The sequence below is a fragment of the Mobula hypostoma genome, chromosome 5 (genome assembly GCF_963921235.1).
Source record: "Mobula hypostoma chromosome 5, sMobHyp1.1, whole genome shotgun sequence".
NCBI classification, from domain to species: Eukaryota; Metazoa; Chordata; class Chondrichthyes; order Myliobatiformes; family Myliobatidae; genus Mobula; species Mobula hypostoma.
Window position 1 is genome coordinate 121,227,470 of NC_086101.1, and position 19,998 is coordinate 121,247,467.

At 42.2% G+C, this 19,998-nt stretch overlaps 1 protein-coding gene across 1 annotated transcript in view; it reads left to right on the forward strand.

Annotated features, from left to right (window-relative positions):
* Positions 1-19,998, forward strand: part of tek (TEK tyrosine kinase, endothelial) — a 248,182-nt gene that overhangs the window by 184,403 nt on the left and 43,781 nt on the right. The window contains exons 16-17 of the mRNA XM_063048906.1: positions 11,757-11,867; positions 18,932-19,122. Of these exons, the coding sequence (XP_062904976.1) occupies positions 11,757-11,867; positions 18,932-19,122 (302 nt within the window). The remainder of the gene's footprint in view (positions 1-11,756; positions 11,868-18,931; positions 19,123-19,998) is intronic.

Below are 19,998 nucleotides of genomic sequence, written 5' to 3' on the forward strand. Positions count from 1 at the left end.
TAATTCTTGTACTTGGCTTGCCTGCCACACCTGGATGCAGACATCCCACCCTGCAAAAACTCATTTCAGGGAGGTAGCACGACCACCCCTGCCCCCTGCAACCCCGGTCAACCTCCAAGGGTGTATGTATACAGGATATTTGATTATGAAAGAACACAACAATTTATTTGATCACATATTGAAGCTATTTACACACACATATTTTGTTGGCAGTCTCAATGCTAATAGCTAAATGCTAATGCAAATAGCTTTCCTATTTCTTTTGCAAACCTTCTTTGTACTATGATGTGGCTTGCTTGGCAGATTTGAGCATTTTGCTGGAAGTCTCAACCTCATAGCAGTCTGTGTCAATGAATTTGTTAGTTTTGCAAGACATCAGATTCACAAGTGTTTTGTGAGATATCTGACTTCTGAATTCTGTCTTAATGTGATGCACCATGCTGAATGCTCGTTCCACATCACAATTAGAATTTGGCAGCACCAAAAGCGGCTTCATCAACTGACAGAGCTTTTTGAATCTCAACTGCCCTGTGCTCACAGATTTTACTTTGGACAGCTTCCCCCAGAATTCATCAACTGGCAAACTTATGTAGTTTGGCACCAGTCCTTCAAGGTTAGTTCAGACATAATCCAGGACTTCTAAGTGGAGCTGTTCTCTTGCATCTGCCTTGACCACATTTGTAAATCTCTCTGCCAAAGTCAAAATCTGCTCTGGAGTCACCTCATCTTTGCTCTCTGCATTGACCACTGACAAATATTTCAAGATTTGGTCTCTCATTGAGAACTTCTCCAAGAGTTTTTGAAAGCACCTGACATAGAATGCTCTGGCATCTTTGAAGAACTGCTTTGTCTTGCAAGGGGTGATCTCTTGTACTTCCTCACTTATATTATATTATATCATATTATCATGGAGTCATTTTTTAAATTCTATTACAACTATAAGCAAGTCTACAGGGAGTTTGACCTCATGACGTAAAACATCAATAGAGTAGCTCCTTAGCAGCTAGCCAGCTAGTTTAAATAACATTAGCTATGCTAATGAAAGAATGATACCTGTTAAACTCACCTCAACATGTCCTTTACAGTCATTTAACCCACCATGGGCAATAGAAAAGTCACTGTTGCAAACAGTGCAGCGAGCAACACTGTCGTTATTTTTGACCCCTATTAGGCAGGGGTACACTTGAGTGTAGTCTGGGGTGAAGTATGTTTTATATTTTCTTTTTTTGGAACACTCTGCCATGGTGCTGCAGGACACTAAACTGAACTGATGGACAATGATAGAGAGAGAGGGGTTGACTGTAAAGCCCGCCCACAGAGAAAACTGATAGCTCTACTTAGCACAAAGAGAACAATCAAGATGCTCTCTCTCTCTCTCACTACGTCTGTCACTCGCTCTCTGTCTCTCTCTCCCCCTCACTCAAAAAAATTAATTTCCAGGATATTGTATATATTTTGCGGGTGTCAGGGAGCCGCTATCAATATGTGGGAGACTCCCAGAACTTCTGGGAGAGGTGGGATGTCTGTGGATGTCACTGATCTGGTCCTCTTGGATCATTCAGGACTTCGAGTTAGGGAAGACTCTGAATGACTGTGGGGACACAGTCATCTACAACTGTTTTTATAAAGTCCATGACAACCGTGGGGTATTTGTCAGATCCTTTGGTGAGTCCTTGAACATGGCCAAGTCAACCGAATCAAAGAAATCCCATAGTTGCTCCTCTGCCTCCCGCGACCACCTCTTTGTTGTCCTCATCTCTGGAGGGTTGCTCTTTAACCTCTGCCTGTATGCAGATAGGAGGAGGACAGAAAGTGATCAGATTTCCCGAAAAACGCTCTAGGCATGGAACGGTAGGCATTCCTAATCATAGTATAGCAGTGGTCAAATGTGTTGGGACTCCTGTTGCTGATAATTGGACAGAGATTTCTTCAAATAAGCCTGATTGAAGTCCATGATAATGATTAGAAAGGCAAAGAGGTAGGCCGTTTCTTGTTTGCTGATGGCAGCACTGAGTATCTTGAGTACCTGCTTAACATCGGCCTTTAGCTGTATGTAAACGGCTGTTCGGATCACAGCGGAGAACTCTCTTGGTAAGTTAAATAGTCATTCCTAATCATCAGGTGTTCCAGGTTGAGGGAACAAGACTATGTTTAGTGCTATATCCAAGCTCTAAAAAGAATTTTTCATGATACACTGACGCTCCCCTTTTGCCTTCGTGGAATCATCAGTTGAGCTCATCCTGTCTATTGAGAAATTCTCAGGTCTTACTGATGTACCTGAGATATCTGGAGTGAGCCATGTCTCTGTGAAACAGAGAATTCAGCAATTCCTCATTTCCCTCCAATACTGCAATCTTGCCCTTGTTCTCCAGTGACTGTATGTTTGCTAACGAGGCACTAGGTAGAGGAAGTTTCATGCCCCAGCATTTTACTCTAGCTTGGAGTCCTCCCCCTTCTACCTCTCTTTCGGCCATGATGATGTACCTTCATCCACTTAAAGGTGCCGTACCTGCACGTTTGAAAATTAAGTCTGCCGAGTCTTTCAGAAGATCGTGAAATCACTAGTTTCTTAAGACAGTTTGAAAGTACATTACTTAATGTGAAATTACAGGCTGCAGATTGCAGTGAGAATAGTTCAGAAGTATATTTCAAAGTTTATCAAGCAAGGCAATTAGAATTTACGATCATTTGATTGTCTAATTAGGATTAGTCACCATGGCTTCGTGAGGGGCAGGTGGGTCCTTGCAAATCTGACTGAAGTCTTCAAAGAATTGACAAAACAAATTGAGCAGTTGTGGGGCATGTATGGATTTTATTTTATTTATTTAGCATACAGCTTGGAGCAGGCCCTCCTGGTCCTTCGAGTCTCACAGCTCCAGCAACCCCAATAATCCCGATTAACACCAGCCTAATCACGGAACAAGTTCCAATGACCAGTTAACCTACCCAGTACATCTTTGGACTGTAGGAGGAAACCAGAGCATCTGGGGAAAACCCACGCTTTCCATGGGGAGGATGCACAAAGACTCCTTACAGATGGCGCCGGACTTGAACTCTGAACTCCCCAACAGTTGTTATATTTCACTAGGAGTTTGAGAGGACTTGGTATGTCACCAAAGACACTCAGACATTTCTACAGATGTACCATAGAGGGCATCATTGTCTGGTATGGAGGGGTCATTGCGCAGGATCAGAAAAAGCTGCAGGAAGTTGCAAGCTCATCCAGCTCCATCATGGGCACCATCATCCAGGACATCTTCATAAGGTGATGTCTCAGAAAGGACACACATCTTCCAGGACATGCCCTCTTCTCATTGCTACCATCGAGGTATTACCTAGATGTCTCTTTACACATTGCCAACGTGCCCACCTCAACCACTACTTCTAGCAGGTCATTCCAAACACGCACCAGCCTTTGCTCTGCTGATCCCCAAGTTCAGGCAACATCCTCGTAAATCTTTTCTGCACTCCAGATGCTTTAATAATATCTTTCCTTTAACAAGATGACCTAAACTGTACACAATATTCCAAATGAGACCTCAGAACTGCAGCATATCTTCCTGACTCTTACACTCACTGCCCTGGCCACTGAAAGTCCAAGTGCCTTCTTCAACACACTCTCAATCTGACATGCCACTTTCAGTGAATTACGCGTTTGCATTCCTAGGTCCCTCTGTTTCATAACACATAATGTACCGCAAAACACTGTACAAGTCCTACCCTTGTTTCAGCTCCCAAAATGCAGTGCCTCGACCTTACCTGGATAGAAAGCCATTCGCCAATCCTCAGTCCATATACCTAGCTAATCAGGATTATTATTTTTCTTAAGATTCTTCACTGTCTACACCAACAACTATTTTATTATGTATACACCCAAGCTTTTTAAATAAAATACAGACATCTAAGGTTCCAGCACCGCCCCCCCCCGGTGACACACTACTAGACACAGGCCTCCAGTCGAAGAAAAAATCTTCAACGATCTCTGCTTCCTAGCACTGAGCCAATTATGAATCCAATCAGCTACATTTACTTTCCAGACCAGCCTGCCATGAGGGATTATGTCATAGGCCTTTTAAAAGTGCAGATCCCCTACCTTCACCTACGCTTTTGGTTACATCCTCAAAAAAGTCAGATACGACTTCCCACGCATAAATCTGAGCTGACCGTCCTGAAGCAGACCCTGCCTCTTCAAATGTTGCTGGATTCTATCCCTCAGAATCTCCTCCAGCAATTTACCTACTACTGATGTTTGACTTAATGGCCTGTAATTTCCTAGTTTAGTTTTGCAACCATTTTAAACAATGGTACAACTTCAGACACTCTCCAGTCCTCCGGAACCTTAGTTGTAGCCAGAGATAAAGTATAAATCTCTGCAAAGACCTCTGCAATTACTTATCTAGCTTCCCACAAGGTTCAGGAATGCACCAGGTCAGGCCTTGGGGATTTATTCACCTTAACACAGTTCAGGCCAATAGCCCCACCCTGCTAATTTGTATGTGGTCCAAGCCAACACCACTCATTTCCCTCATTTCTTTAGCCTCCATTGTTTTCTCCAGTGAGAACTGAAGGAAAATATTCATCAAAAAAAACTCTTACGTTTCCTTTAGTCCCACACACAGAATGGCCAGGCTGATCTTTAAGGGATCTAAGGGTGGTGCCTGACTCTGAGCTGGCTGCCACAGTTCTAGGTAATCCCATTGTTTATATTGTGCAGTTAAATGTGTTTTTTTTAAATCAAACTCAGGGGTTACTTTAACTGGTGAAAGGTTCATGAATATAAAAAATATCCAGAGCCAATGGATTTATTTCCTATGTTTATCTGCGATGCCAAAGATTTACCGCTAATGCTGAGAGTAGTGAACTGCACACCTCCGTGAGGTATGGAGGGAAATGAGCTGACACTCTGGTAAATTGAAGATACAGAGGCTTCCGTACTGCTCTCCCGGCAATCTGCCTTTCAAACGTCCACTTTCCTCCAAATGAGACAGACGAGTTAGTGCTGCTTATCAGGACTACCAAGGATTACATTGTACTTCTGCCTGCGGCTTTGTTGAAAAGTGGCTTAACTCGGACATAGCAGACAACTTTGTTCAAACACCAGGACAGCAGCTACTTAGAGTGGGTCATAATGGTGAACAAGTCACTTGGTGATGGTTTGTACATGTTTATCAATAACAGATGTGTATATTATTCTTTCTTTTTCCACCATACATGGAGAGGGTTTTTTCATTCATTGTAAGCCATTCTAACTAGCAAGAGAATTTCACTGTTATCCTGCTAGTATTTACATTCCCCCTCAAGCAAATGCTCAATCTGCACAGTGGCTGTTGCCTGATAACATTTATGATTTGGAAAATAAATTATCCAATACTGTCAGCTTTATTATGGGGAATTTTAATCATTGTAACATGAAACATGATCTGCCCAAATACCAGCAGATGATTAACTGCCTACACGTGAGGACAGAACTTTGAACCATTTCTATACCAACACCAAATGGGCATTCTGCCGTCAAACAAGAGAAAACCTGCAGGTGCTGGAAATCCAAGCAACACACACAGAATGCTGGAGGAACATCTGTGGAAAAAAGTACAGTCGACAAATATAGCTCTGCAAAATGGCAAGTTAATAGAGCTCTGAAAGTGGTGAAAGCCACTCGCCAGGATAGGCTAGAGGGAGACTTCAGCAATAGCTGAGCAGTCTGGAGTTCCCTTGAAAGTCTTAACATCTTCAAACAGAAGTCCTCCCAAGACTTTCCCTCCTGGCCAATCAGCTCAATCACTTTTATTACTGGTTTGATTGGACAATCAACATCCACCTCTTCTCATTTCCTCTGATCCTGATATACTGAGCCCTCATGCCCCTACCACCTCCCTTTCACAACCACTCCAATACTCCCCTTCACCCAAGCCCCATTCGCCTTCTTCAGCTTCCCTCCAACCCAGCCCCTTTCCTCCATCCCACCATCTACTTTCCGTGAAGTAAGAAGACATTCACAGATTATTTGGAAAACAGAACATTGAGTGAGCTGCATATCCTGTTGATATTTCATGTAGTACTGTATAGATCAGCTAGCACCTATCTTCACTGAGATATACAACACCTCCTGCAATTATGCAGGATCCTGACTGCTTTAAAGTTGCTACAATTGTTCCAAGAAAGGCAAGATCACTGGACTTAATGATTATAGGTCAGTCACTCGGACTTGAGAAGTTATGAAAATCTTTGAATGTCTGATGTTGGCCTACCTTAAGTCCATTACTGATCCTCTTCTTGACCCACTACAGTTTGCTTGCAGAGCAAATCACTTAGTTGAGGATGCAGTTAACTTGTGTCTTCAATTCATTCTTCAATATTTGGACTCTCCTAACGCCTAAGTGAGGATCTTGTTTGTTGATTTTAGATCCACCTTCAACACTATTGTTCTGGAGCTGCTCCACAGCAAGCTAACCCAGCTAAGCTGTACCCTATGGTATCTATCTGTAGATTATGAATGTCTTAACAGGAAGGAAGCAAGATGAAAGGCTAGGCTCCTACTTGTCTTAGCCAATGTCTAACAGGCTCTCCCCAAGACTGTGGTTGTGGAGGCAGACAAAGTCAGGAATCAAAAGGTTGAGCATGGGGCGACTCATGTCCTGAGCTGCATATATTTCAATGCAAGTAGTATCATAGGAAAGTCAGATGAGCTCAGGGCATGGATCATCACATGGAATTATGATATTGTAGCCATTAGTGTGACTTGTTTGCAGGAGGGACAGGACAAGCAGCTTAATATTCTGGGAATCAGTTGTGTTAGATGTGATAGAGCAGGAGGGATTAAAGGGGGAAGAGTGGCATTACTGCTCTGAGAAGATATCATGGCAGTACTCAGTCAGGATGGACTAGAGAAATCATGTAGTGAGGAATTATGGGTGGAATTGAGGAATAAGAAAGGTTATTGGGGCTATATCATAGATCACCCAACAGTGTGCGGCATTTAGAGGAACAAATTTGTAGAGACATCACAGAGAGGTGCAAGAAATATAAGGTTGTTATAGTAGGCTATTTTAACTTACCACATTTTGACTGGGTCTCCCATACTATAAAAGGTCTAGATGGAATAGAGTTTGTCAAATATGTTTAGGGCAGTTTCCTTAATCAGTATGTGGAAGTCCCAGTGAGAGAGTGTGCAATACTTGATCTGCTATTAGGGAAGGAGACAGCGCAGGTGACAGGAGTTTGTGTAGGGGAACACTTTGCATCTAGTGACCACAATGCCATTAGTTTCAAAGTAATTACAGAAAAGGATAGTTCTGGTCCTTGGGTTGAAACTCTATGTCAAAGAAAGGCCAAATTTGATGGTATCAGAAAGGACCTGGCAAGTGTAGATTTGTGTAGAAAACAGGCTGTTTTCTGGCAAAGGTGTACTTGGTAAATGGGAGGCCTTCAAAGCTGAAATTTTAAGAGCAAAAGGATTACAAGGGAAAAAGTTGGTCCTCTGGAAGATCAAAATGGTAATCTATGTGTGGAGCCTAAAAAATGTGAGAGATCTTCAATGGATTTTTTTGTGACATCTATGTATTCTGATAATATTTTATTTTGGACTTTGAACATCTATATTTACTCAGAAGACAAACACAGAGTCTATAAAAGTGAGGCAAAGCAGCAGCTAGGTCATGGGCCATATACAGATTACAAATGAGGAAGTGTTTGTTGTCTTGAGATAAATTAGGGTGGACATATCCCCAGCGCCTGACAAGGTGTTCCCTCAGACACTGTGGGAGGCAAGTGCAGAAACTGCAGGGGCACTAGAAGAGATATTTAAACCATCCTCAGCAATAGGTGAGGTACCAGAGGACTGGAGGATAGCCAATGTTGTTCAGCTGTTTATGAAAGGATCCAAGAATAAACAAGCAAGTTACAGGCTGGAGAGCTTGACATCAATAGTGGGAAATTTATAGGAAGGTTTTCGAAGGGACCAGATATGAGTATTTGGATAGATAGCAACTGATTAGGGATAGTCATCATGGCTTTATGTGTGATATGACATATTTAACCAATCGTATTATTGAGTTTTTTGAGAAAGTTACCTGGAAAGTTGATGGAGGCAAGGCAGTAGATGTTGTCTGCATGGACTTCAACAAGGTATTTGACAAGGTCCCATATGGGAAGCTGGTTGGCAAGGTTCAGTCACCTGGCATTCAAGATGAGGTAGTAAATTGGATTAGACATTGGCTTTGCAGGAGAAGCCAGGGAGTGTTAATAGAGGTTTGCCTCTCTGACTGGAAGCCTGTGAATAGTGGAGTGTTGGGTCCATTGTTGTTTGTCATCTATATCAACAATCTGGATGATAACGTGGTTAACTGGGTCAGCAAGTTTGAGGATGACACCAGGATTGGGGGTGTAGTGGACAGAGAAAAAGACTAAGCTTGCAGTGGGATCTGGGCCAGCTGGAAGTATGGGCTGAAAAATTGCAGATGGAATTTAATGCAGGGAAGTGCGAGGTGTTGCACTTTGGGACGGCCAGCCAGGTCTTACACAGTGGGCAGTAGGGCACTGAGGAGTACTATAGAACAAAGAGCTCTAGGAAAACAGATCCATGAATCAGTGAAAGTGGCATCACAGGTAGATGGGATCATAAAGAAAGCTTTTGGCAAATTGAGCTTCATAGTTCAAAATATTGAGTACAGGAGTTCAGGTGTTATGTTGTAAAGTTGTATAAAACATTATTGAAGCCTAATTTGGAGTATTGTGTACAGTTTTGGTTACCTACCTACAGGAAAAATTTATAAATAACCTTGAAAGAGTGCAGAGAAAATTTACAAGGGTGTTGCCGGGACTGAGGGATCCAAGTTTAGAGGAAAGGTTGAATAGATTAGAACATTATCTAGAATGTAGATGGTTGAGGGAAGATTTGATAGAGCGGTATAGAAAGGGTAGATGCAGGCAGACTTTTTCCGTTGAGGTTGGGTGAGACTGCAACTAGACGTCATGGGTTAAAGGTGAAAGGTGAAATGTTTAAGGAGACCTTGAGGGGAATCTTCTTCAGAGGCTGGTGACAACATGGAATGAGCTGCCATCGTAAGTGGTCGATGCAATTTCCATTTCAAAGTTTAGCAGAAGTTTGGATAGTTACATGGACAGGAGCATATGGAGAGCTATGGGATGCAGATCAATGGGACGAGACAACTTAAATGGTTCGGCACAGACTAGAAGAGCCAAAGGGCCTGTTGCTGTGCTGTAGTTTTCTATGACTCTGTGAATCTATTACCTTCATATTTCATCATTTTTCTCCTTATTATTTTTAGTTGCCTTCTGTTGCTTTTCAAAATCTTCTAGCTTCCCACTAATTTTTGATATATTATTTGCCTTCCCTTTTACTTTTATGTTGTCTTTGACTTTCCACAGTTGCTTCATCCTCCTTTGCGAGTAATTCTTTGAGACAGATCTACTCTGTGCCTTCTGAATTGCTCCCAGAAACTTCAGCCATTGCTGCTCTGCCGTCATCCCTGCTAGTGTTCCCTTCCAATCAACTTTGGCCAGCTGTCTCATGCCTCTGTAATTCCCTGTACTCCACTGTAATACTGATATATCTGATTTTAGCTTCCCTCTTTCAAACCACAGGGGATTCTTTCATGTTATGATCACTCTCTCCTAAGGCTTCCTTTATGTTTAAAAACTCTTGAATAACAGTAACAAATTTCCCAGCCACAATATTGGTCCCCCCCCACAATTTGGTGCAACCTGTTTCTCTTGAACACGTCTCCTATTCCAGAAGAGATCCCAATGATTCAAGTACGTTAATCTGTGCCTCAGATCTTTAGATGCACATTCATCTGAGCTATCTCTCTATTTCTACCCTCACCAGCAGATTACTATATACCCTTGAGGTCTTGCTTTTTTAGGTTCACTATATTCGCAGTGCAGGACCTCATCCCCCTTTTTACCTATATCATTTTTACCCACATGCACTATGACCTCTGTCTTCTCACCCTCTGTGATAATGTTTTGTGGCTGTTCCAAGACATCCTTGGCCCAGGCATCCAGATGGAAACACCCCATCCTGGTGTCTCTTTTGCAGCCATCGAGTCTCCTGTCTCTCCCTAACTTTTGAGATGGCTCCAATATTGCACTGCCTGTCTTCTCTCTTACCCACTAAGCCTCAGAGCCACCATCCTGGCTACTACTGCTGATCCTAAACAAAAGTCATGTCCCCAGCAGCTTCTAAAGTTGTTACTGAGGGAATTACCTCTCCTAGTAGTCACCCAATGCGCCTTCAGTGTGGTCAGCTTATTAAAGCCTTTGCCTGTGGTGCTCTCAGCATCCCAGATAATCCCAAATACATCCAACTCCAGTTCTTTAATTGGGCCAGTCAGTAGTTGCACTTCTGCACACTGCCTATAGATGTCGTCCATAGGGACACAGGCAATCTCCCTGATCTCCCACATTCTGCAAGAAGAGCATACCACTGTCCTTACTGATGTCCCAACTTCACTCACTCTAAATGGTAAAGTTAAAACAGGACTAACCATACCTATTTGTTTCCTTTCCTTGCCTAGCCTCCTTTCACCCAAGCCTCTTGAGCCAAAGATCAAACTCCCCATTCCAGTTCAGGAGAAATGGGCCAGTAAAGGAAATGCCCACCCTGACATCAGACCATTCCTCTTGAGCCAAAGCCTAGGCTCCCCACTCTTAAACTAGGCCACTCTCACAATGGCGACTCCAAAAAGACCATTCCACTCAATCTCTTTTATTGGTTAAAGTGTCCTCCAATTAGCCAATCAATGAGATTTTCACTCTCAGCTTCTGACTCCTGTAAAAGTGAAACTAACAAGCAGCGAGACTTGTCTTCATGTACCAATGGGCCTGTTGCTGTACTGTATTGCTCTATGTTCTATTCAAGGAAAAGGGTCCTCAACCCCTCCTGATCTAGGAAGGAAGTGTAGAGAGAGTCTATGCCCGTGGTGAAGAAGAGCAGTGGAAATGGACTTAGTATGGACAAGTGGGATTACATACCTGTTCTTATGTGCTTCTCTAAATGGCTTCTATGTGCAGTAATTGATATTGGCCTCGACCAGCTCTTCTGACAGCAAGTTCCAAATATCAACTACTTTCAATTATAAACTTCTTCCTTACATCCTCTTTAAAACCTTTACTCTCACCTTAATATCCTGCCCAGCTTGACTTCCCAAAATGTATCACCGCTTGGAGAAATCTATAAAAGAGGAGTGAATATCTATTCAATGTTTGGATTCCATGTGATGGAGTTCACCGGACCACAACTTTGCAATCCTTGTTAGCAGGTTTAGCAGCAATTTCCATATTGTCTAAGTGAGCGGAGTACTGTAAGCTCAGAGGGGGCAAGGTCAGAGCAGATGTTAGACATGAAATTTTAAAAAAAGAGTATGCTGGAAATATTCAGCAACATATGTGAAAAAGGAAACAAGGTTTAACTTTAACTGCGAAATGGGTAATGATTGAAAGTTGATTGACCTCAAATATTAAAATATGTTTCTCAACTTGCTGAAATCTCCAGCTTTTTTACTATTACTAATATTTCTTTTCATATTTTGCTTGCTAACTCCTCTGTGGAAAATTTTACTATTTCAAACAGTAGGGTTTTAAAGGTAGTCGGATTGCAGCATGGAATGGAGAGGAATTTCTCACATGAAGTTAGATATTTCCATTTACTTGGAAATTAATTGAAAGTTTAAAAATTACTCATAATATTTAGGGTCAATTTTGCCTCAGTCTTAACTATGATTCTCCTCCTATAGAATATGCCTCCAAAGATGATCATCGGGATTTTGCGGGTGAATTGGAGGTTCTCTGCAGACTTGGACATCATCCCAACATCATCAACCTGCTTGGAGCCTGCGAACACCGGGGTATGAACTTCTTCAGCTCTTCTTACTTAGCAAGGCATAAGGATTACATCACGTCAAGTGGAGATCACTGTACATTAAATTTTATAATAGGTCTGTGAAGATGTGTGTGGTAATTTTCTTTTCCTATAGTCTCTATTTGAGACAGTGCATTTTTACCAGTTGCTAGTTTGTACAAGCTGAACATTATGGTTGCTTCTGTGCACAGTGCCAATCAGTTCTGAATTTTAACTGGGTACAAATCCAAGCACAGCCCAACTTCAGGTATCTTCATATCCTTGTTACAATTTCAGACTACGCAAATTGTTAATAGAGCACATTTAACTGATAATGAGGGATAGAAAGATACAGATGTAAGTGCAGTACAGTCAGACATATGCAATGTGCTCTCACACTAAGGGTTCCACTTATAAGACCATAAGATATAGGAGCAGAATTAGACCATTTGGCCCATTGAGTCTGCTCCACCATCTCACAATGGCTGATCCAATTTTCCTCTCAGCCCCAGTCACCTGCCTTCTCCCCATATCCCTTCATACCCTGACTAATCAATAATCTAATAACCTCTTCCTTAAATATACATAAAGACTGGGCCTCCACAGCTACCTGTGGCAAAGAATTACACAGATTCACCACTCTTGGACTAAAAAAAATCCTTTTCATTTCCATTCTAAAAGGGCGCCCCTGTATTCTGTAGCTGTGCCCTCTGGTCTTAGGCTCTCCCACCATAGGAAACATTCTCTCCACATCCACTCTATCAAGGCCATTCACCATTTGATAGGTTTCAATGAGGTTACTCCTCATTCTTCTGAATTCTAGTGAATACAGGCCCAGAGCTATCAAATGCTCTTCATGTGATAAGCCATTCAATCCTGGAATCATTTCATGAACCTCCTTTGAACCCTCTCCAGTTTCAGCACATCCTTTCCAAGATGTGCGTCCCAGAACTGCTCACAATATTCCGTTGGCAGGTGGCAAAGGTGGGAATAAAGGGAGCCTTTTCTGGCTGGCTGCCGGTGACTATTTCTTTTCCATCTCATTCTGTGTTGAGTCCAATTCTTTTTACATTTTATGTCAATAATTTGGATGATGGAATTGATGCATTTGTTGCAAAGTTTGCAGATGATATAAAGATAGGTGGAGGGGCAGGTAGTTTTGAGGAAGTAGAGAGGCTACAGAAGGACTTAGATTAGGAGAATGTACAAAGAAGTGGCAGATGGAATACAGTGTTGGGAAATGTATAGTCATGCACTTTGGTAGAAGAAGTGAAAGGGTTGACTATTTTCTAAATGGAGAGAAAATACAAAAAACTGAGGTGCAAATGACTTGGGAGTGCTTGTACAGGATTCCCTGGAGGTTAGTCTGTGGTGAGGAGGGCAAATGCAAAGTTAGCATGCAGTTCAAGAGAATGAGAATGTAAAAGCAAGGATGTAATGTTGAGACTTTATAAAGTACTGATGAGGATGAACCGCTGTTTCATCCATGCTAGAATCTTTCCTGTAATACCATGAGCTCATAGCTTGTTAAGCAGCCTCACGTGTGGCATCTTGTCAAAGACCTTCTGAAAATCCAAATACACAACATCAACCAATTCTCCTTTGTTTATCCTGCTTATTATTTCTTCAAAGATTTGTCAGGCAAGATTTTCCCTTGAGGAAGCCATGTTGACTATGGCCTATTTTATTGTGTGCCTCTAAGTACCCTGCGATCTCATCCTTAGTAATCGTCTCCAACCACTGAGGTCATACTAACTGGCCTATAGTTTTCTTTCTTCTGCCTCTCTCCCTTCTTGAAGAGTGGAGTGACATTTGCAATTTTCCTGTCCTCCAGAACCATGTGAGAATGTATTGATTCTTGAAAGATCATTAATAATGCCCCCACAATCTCTTCAGCGATCTCATTTAGAACCCCGGAGTGTATACCATCTTGTCCGTGACTTATTTGCCTTCAGACCTTTCAGTTTCCCAAGAACCTTTTCCCTAGAAATGGTAACTTCACACACTTCATGACCCCTGACACCTGGAACTTCCACCATACTGCTAGTGTCTTCCACAGCAAAGACTGATGCAAATTACTTATTCAGTTCATCTGCCATTTCCTTGTTCCCCATTACTCTCTCCAGCATCATTTTTCAGTGGTCTGATATCATCCCTCACTTCTTTTTTATACTTTATGTATCTGAAGAAACTTTAGGTATCCTCTCTGATATAATTGGCTAGCTTACTTCACATTCCATCTTTACCATCTTAATGATTTTTCAGTTGCCTTCTGTTCATTTTTTAAAAACTTCCCAATCCTCTAATTTCCCACTAATCTTTTTTCTCTATACAAGCCCTCTCTTTGGCTTTGACTTCTCTTTTTAGCCTTTATTGTGTCATCTTACCTTTACAATACTCCTTCCTCTTTGGGATGTATATATCTTGTGCCTTCTGAATTGCTTCCAGAATTAACAGTCATTGCTGCTCTGCCATCATCCCTGCCAGTGTTCTTTTCCAATCAATTCTGGCCAATTCCAGAACGAGGGGTCACAATTTAAGGATAAAGGGGAAGCCTTTTAGGACCGAGATGAGGAAAAACTTCTTCACACAGAGTGGTGAATCTGTGGAATTCTCTGCCACAGGAAACAGTTGAGGCCAGTTCGCTGGCTATATTTAAGAGGGAGTTAGATATGGCCCCTGTGGCTAAAGGGATCGGGGGTGTGGAGAGAAGGCAGGTACAGGGTTCTGAGTTGGATGATCAGCCATGATCACACTGAATGGCGGTGCAGGCTTGAAGGGCCAAATGGCCTACTCCTGCACCTATTTTCTATGTTTCTATGTAACTCATGCTTCCAAGATTCCCTTTACTCCACTCTAATACTGATACATCTGTCTTTAGCTTCTCCTTCACAAATTTCAGGGTAAATTTGATCATATTATGACAATTTCCCCTAATGGTTCTTTTACCTTAAGCTCTCTAATCAATGTTGGTTCTTTGCACAAAACCGAATCAAGAATAGCTGATCCCCTGGTGAGCTCAACCACCAGCTACTTGGAATCCAGCATCAACTTGATTTCCCGATCTACCTGCATATTGAAATCCCCCATGACTGTTGCAACATTGCCCTTTTGGCATGTATTTTCTATCTCCAAATTGCAATTTGTAGACAACACCTTTACTAATGTTTGGGTGTCTGTATACAACCCCTATCAGAGTTTTTTTACCCTTACAATTCCCTTAGTTCTATCTATGATGATACAACACTTTCAGACCCTACGCCACTTCTTTCTAATGACTGGATTTCATTTTTTACCAACAGAGCAATGTCACCACCTACACCTTCTGGTCTATCTTTTTGATACGATGTGCATCCTTGGGCATCAAGCTCCCAAATATAATCTACAACATCCTACATGTGCTACAAGTTCACCCACCTTATTCAGTATTCACCCTTGTTGATTTTGTCTGCCTTTTACAATGCAACCCATCCTGTTGACTGAAATTTTGCAGTATCAACAACCTCTCCTCACTACACATTTCCCCTGTTTGTAAACCAGCTGCCTCATCTTCAGCATTATCACTCTCCTATGATGCTTCTTGCATTGAAATACACACAACTAGGAAGATTATACAGTTTAATATGTGACTAAGGAGTTGTTGTAGGAGGTAGGACTAAAGATTTTTGGATCATTCAGCTGCCTTCCAGGGAAGGTGGAACCTGTACAAAAGGGATAGTTTGCACCTGAACTGGAGGGAGCCAAATATCCTCTATTAGGTCATTCCCCCATCCCCTAACAGCATCCAAAGGGATGTTGTTGAGGGGGAAAGTTACAAGAGTACTCTGCACTGGCTCTTTAACACCCTTCCTCTTCCTGACTGACACCCAGCTTCCTGTGTCCTACACCTTGGGTGTAATTACCTCTCCATATGTCCTATCTATCAGCCCTTCTGCATCCTGAATGATCCAGAGCTCATCCAGTTCCAGTTCCAGTTCCAACTCCTTAACATGGATTGTTAGAAACTGCAGTTGGATGCATTTCTCACAGTAGTAGCGGTCAGGGACACTGGAGGTCTCCCTGCCTTCCCATATCCTGCAAGACAAGCATTCCACTATCCTGTCTGGCATCTCTGCTGTCCTAGCTGAGCAGATATAAAGAAGGGAAGGAAAATAAAAAACTTACCCTTGAGCTTTTCTTTCCTTTCATTTCTCTGACTGAAGTTTCTCATGAAGAGCTAAAGCCCCAAGATCGCCACTCTGTCCGCTCAGATGATGGCTGGCGAGCTTGCAACTGCTCTCCTTTAACTTGCTGCTGTTAATCAATCACAAAAACAGATTGGTCACTGGTCAAAGCCCTATTAGACTCATATTATCAATTATCAGTAGCAATTAAGTACACAGAAAAACTGGGAAATAAGACCGATATTGGTAGTGGCAGAAAAACATTAGAATCTATTACTTTTCTTTTTAGGCAGTCCCTGGGAGTCAAGGGCAACTTGCTCACCCTCTGGTTTTGTGGTTGATGAGGTTGATGTGGAACCTGCAAACTTCACCAGAGATGGGGGAGATAGTCCTTAATGGGAGGGGCAGATAGTTACTTTATGAGACGTCTGTTTCTTCCCCCATTTTCTTGGGTCCCCATTTCAAGGACTTGAACTTTAATGTTTGTTCAATTTAAGTGAAGTCAGGCCAGAGATTGCCAGGATATGGTGGGAATGTTTTCGAGAAGGCTTTGTGAACACCTTTCAATTATTTCCACTGACAATCTCTTTCTGTGATGGAGCAAAAGCATCTCATGTGACAGTGACTGCAGTTCCCACATTGGCTTCATCAGCGAAATCAAAGCTACTGGAGAAAGCTGTCATCCTCAAAATCAAGAGACTTTTTGTGGTAGACTTCTTGAAATCACTCATTCATGACAATTCATAGAGAACTTAGAATCGGGTTTAATATCACTGGCCTATGTTGTGAAATGTGTTAACTTTGCAGCTGTAGTACAGTGCAATACATTATAATATAAAGAAAAAAATGCCATTTACTGTAAATATATATGTATGTATGTCTGTGTGTGTGTTAAACAGTTAAATTAAATAAGTAGTGCAAAAACAGTAGTGAGGTGGTGTTCATGGGTTCAATTTCCATTCAGAAATTGGAAGGCAGAGGAGAAGGAGCTGTTCCTGACTCATTGAGTGCGTGCCTTCAGGGTCCTGTCCCTCCTTCCTGATGGTAGCAATGAGAAGAGGGCATGCCCTGGGTGATGGGAGTCCTTAAAGATGGACGACACCTTTTTGAGGCACTGCTCCTTGAAGGTGTTCTGGATATTATGGGGGCCAGTGCCCATGATGAAGTTAACTAATTTTACAACTCCCTGTAGCTTACTTTGATCCTGTGCAGAAGTCCCCCTCCCCCATACCAGATGGTGATGATAGCTTGTTAGAGTTAGATCTCTACGGTACATCTATAGAAGTTTCTGCCATTCATTGCCATTCATGGGATGGATGAAATCTCTGATCAGCAGAATGCTTGCACAGTAATGAGCTAAAGATCTTTTAAGTAAAACTCTAATTTGATTGAAAGGGGACACTAGTAGGGATAATGGCAGAGCAGAAATGGCTGGAGTTTCTGAGAGCAATTCAGAAAGCACAGGACAGATATATCGCAAAGAAGAAATAGTTTTCTAAAGGCAGGATGATGCAATCATGGTTGACAAGGAAAGTCAAAACCAACATAAACACCAAAGCGAGGGCATATAACAAAGCAAAATTTAGTGGGAAGCTAGAGGATTGGGAAGTTTTTAAAAACTAACAGAAGGGAACTAATAAGTCACTAAAGAGGGAAAAGATGGAATACAAAGGTAAGATAGCCAGTATTAAAGGGGACACCAAATGCTTCTTCATATATATAAAGAGTAAAAGTGAGGCAAAAGTGCATATCAGATCACTGGAAAATGATGCTGGAGAGGTAGTAATAGGGAACAGGGAAAAGGCAGATGAACTGAATAAGTATTTTGTATCAGGCTTCACTGTGGAAGACATTAGCAGTATTCCGGAAGTTCGAGAGAGTCAAGGACAGAAATGAATGTAATTGATATAATTAAAGAGAAGGTGCACGGAAATCTGAAAGGTCTGAAGGTAGATAAATCACCCAGACCAGATGGTCTATACCCCAGGATTCTGAAAGGGATGGCGGAAGAGATTGTGGAGGCATTAGATTCTAGCATGGTTCTGAAGGACTGGAAAATTGTAAATTTCACATTATTCTTCAAAAATGGAGAGAGGAAGAAGAAAGAAAATTGTAGGCCACTTAGTTTGACCTCAGTGGGTGGGAAGATGTTGGAGTTGATTGTTAAGGAGGTAGTTTCGGGGTAATTGGAGGTATGTGAACGTTAGCCAGGAGTATGCCAGGGAGCGGCGGTTGATATGCACGCCGACTCAGCCTCACCAGGGCACTTGAAGACATCCTCAATGGTGTGGACATTGTGCTGGTATGGAGCTGGCTGATTCCACAACCCTCAGTCACCACATGCAGACCAGACGGTGATGCAATCAGTAATAATGCGCTCTTTGGTGACATACCAAGTCTCCTCCAACTCCTCATGAAATAGAGCCACTGGTTTGCTTTCATTGTTATTGTATCAATGTGTTTGGCCTAAGATGGATCCTCCAGGAGGCTGAAACTTGAAGCTGTCCACTCTTCCCACCACTAATGGGCATAAATAAGATTGCGGTAACAGTATTTACCCCAGGGTAGGGGTCCAAAAGGGCATAGGTTCAGTGTGTGAAGGGAAATTTTTATGAGATACTTACACATTGGCCTGAGGGACAATATATTTATGCAGAGGGGGTTAAGAATATGGAAAAGTCTGTCAGAGGAAGTTTGTTGATGCAGGTACAATAGTATAGTTTAAGAAGCACTTGGATCGGTACCTGCAGGGGCTGGGCTTGGAGGGAATGCAGGAAATTGGGACTAGATGGTTGGGATGGATTGGCCTTCTGTGCTGTATTGCTTTATGACTCTCTAACAGTTATTTCCTGCTAGGCCACTGCATGGAATTGCTTTGACTTTCTTTTGTGACTTTGTCTGGCTGCAGGATACCTGTATGTCGCCATTGAATTTGCACCACATGGAAACCTGCTGGATTTTCTTCGAAACAGCAGAGTGCTGGAGACAGACCCGGCCTATGCTATTGCACACAGCACTGCCTCCACCCTGTCCTCCCAGCAGCTCTTGCAGTTTGCTGCCGATGTCAGCAAAGGCATGGACTATCTCAGCCAGAAGCAGGTTTGCTGTGTTTCGCATTATCAGTGCTGCAGTGTTAATTTTGTAGTGTTCTCAGTGTGGGGAAGGGTTAATGTGATCTGCATGCTGTCGTACACCAATCACTGAAAGCAAACGCTCAGATGCAACCTTAGTTAGACAAGCTAATTGAATGCCACCATTCACCGCCAGAGCATTTGAGTCACAGAAGCAATGATGGCATTCTGTGGGTGTGCTCAACCTTGGAGAGATCCAGTCTGCAATTCTGAGCAGGTTTGTTCTTATAGAATCATAGAGTCATATAACACTACAACACAGAAACAGGCCCTTTGCCAAACTACTAATCTACCTACTCCCATGGATCTGTACCCAGACCATAGTCCTCCATACCCCTCCCAGACACGTGCATCTCCAAATTTCTCTTCAATGATGAAAAATGAACTTGTTTTACCACTTGCATTGGCAGCTTGTTCCACACTTTCAGCACCTTTTGAGTGAAGAAGATCTTCCTCATGTTCCCCTAAGGCATTTCATCTTTCACCCATAACCCATGACCTCAAGTTCTGGTCTCACCCAACCTCAGTGGTAAAAGTGCTTGCATTTACCCTATTAATACCCCTCATAATTTTTGTATAATACTATCAAATTTCCCCTCATTCATCCACACTCCAAGAAATGCAGTTCTAATCTATTCAACCTTTCCCTATAACTCAGGTCCTCAAGTTCTGGCAACACCCTGGTCAATTGTCTCTCCATTCTTTTAACCTTGTGGACATCATTCCTTTGGGTATGTAAGCAAAACTGCACATACTGTAATATCCCAAATTACCCCTGTAATCAATATTTTGATTTATGAAGGCCAATGAGGCAAAAGCTTTCTTTATGACACTATCTACCTGT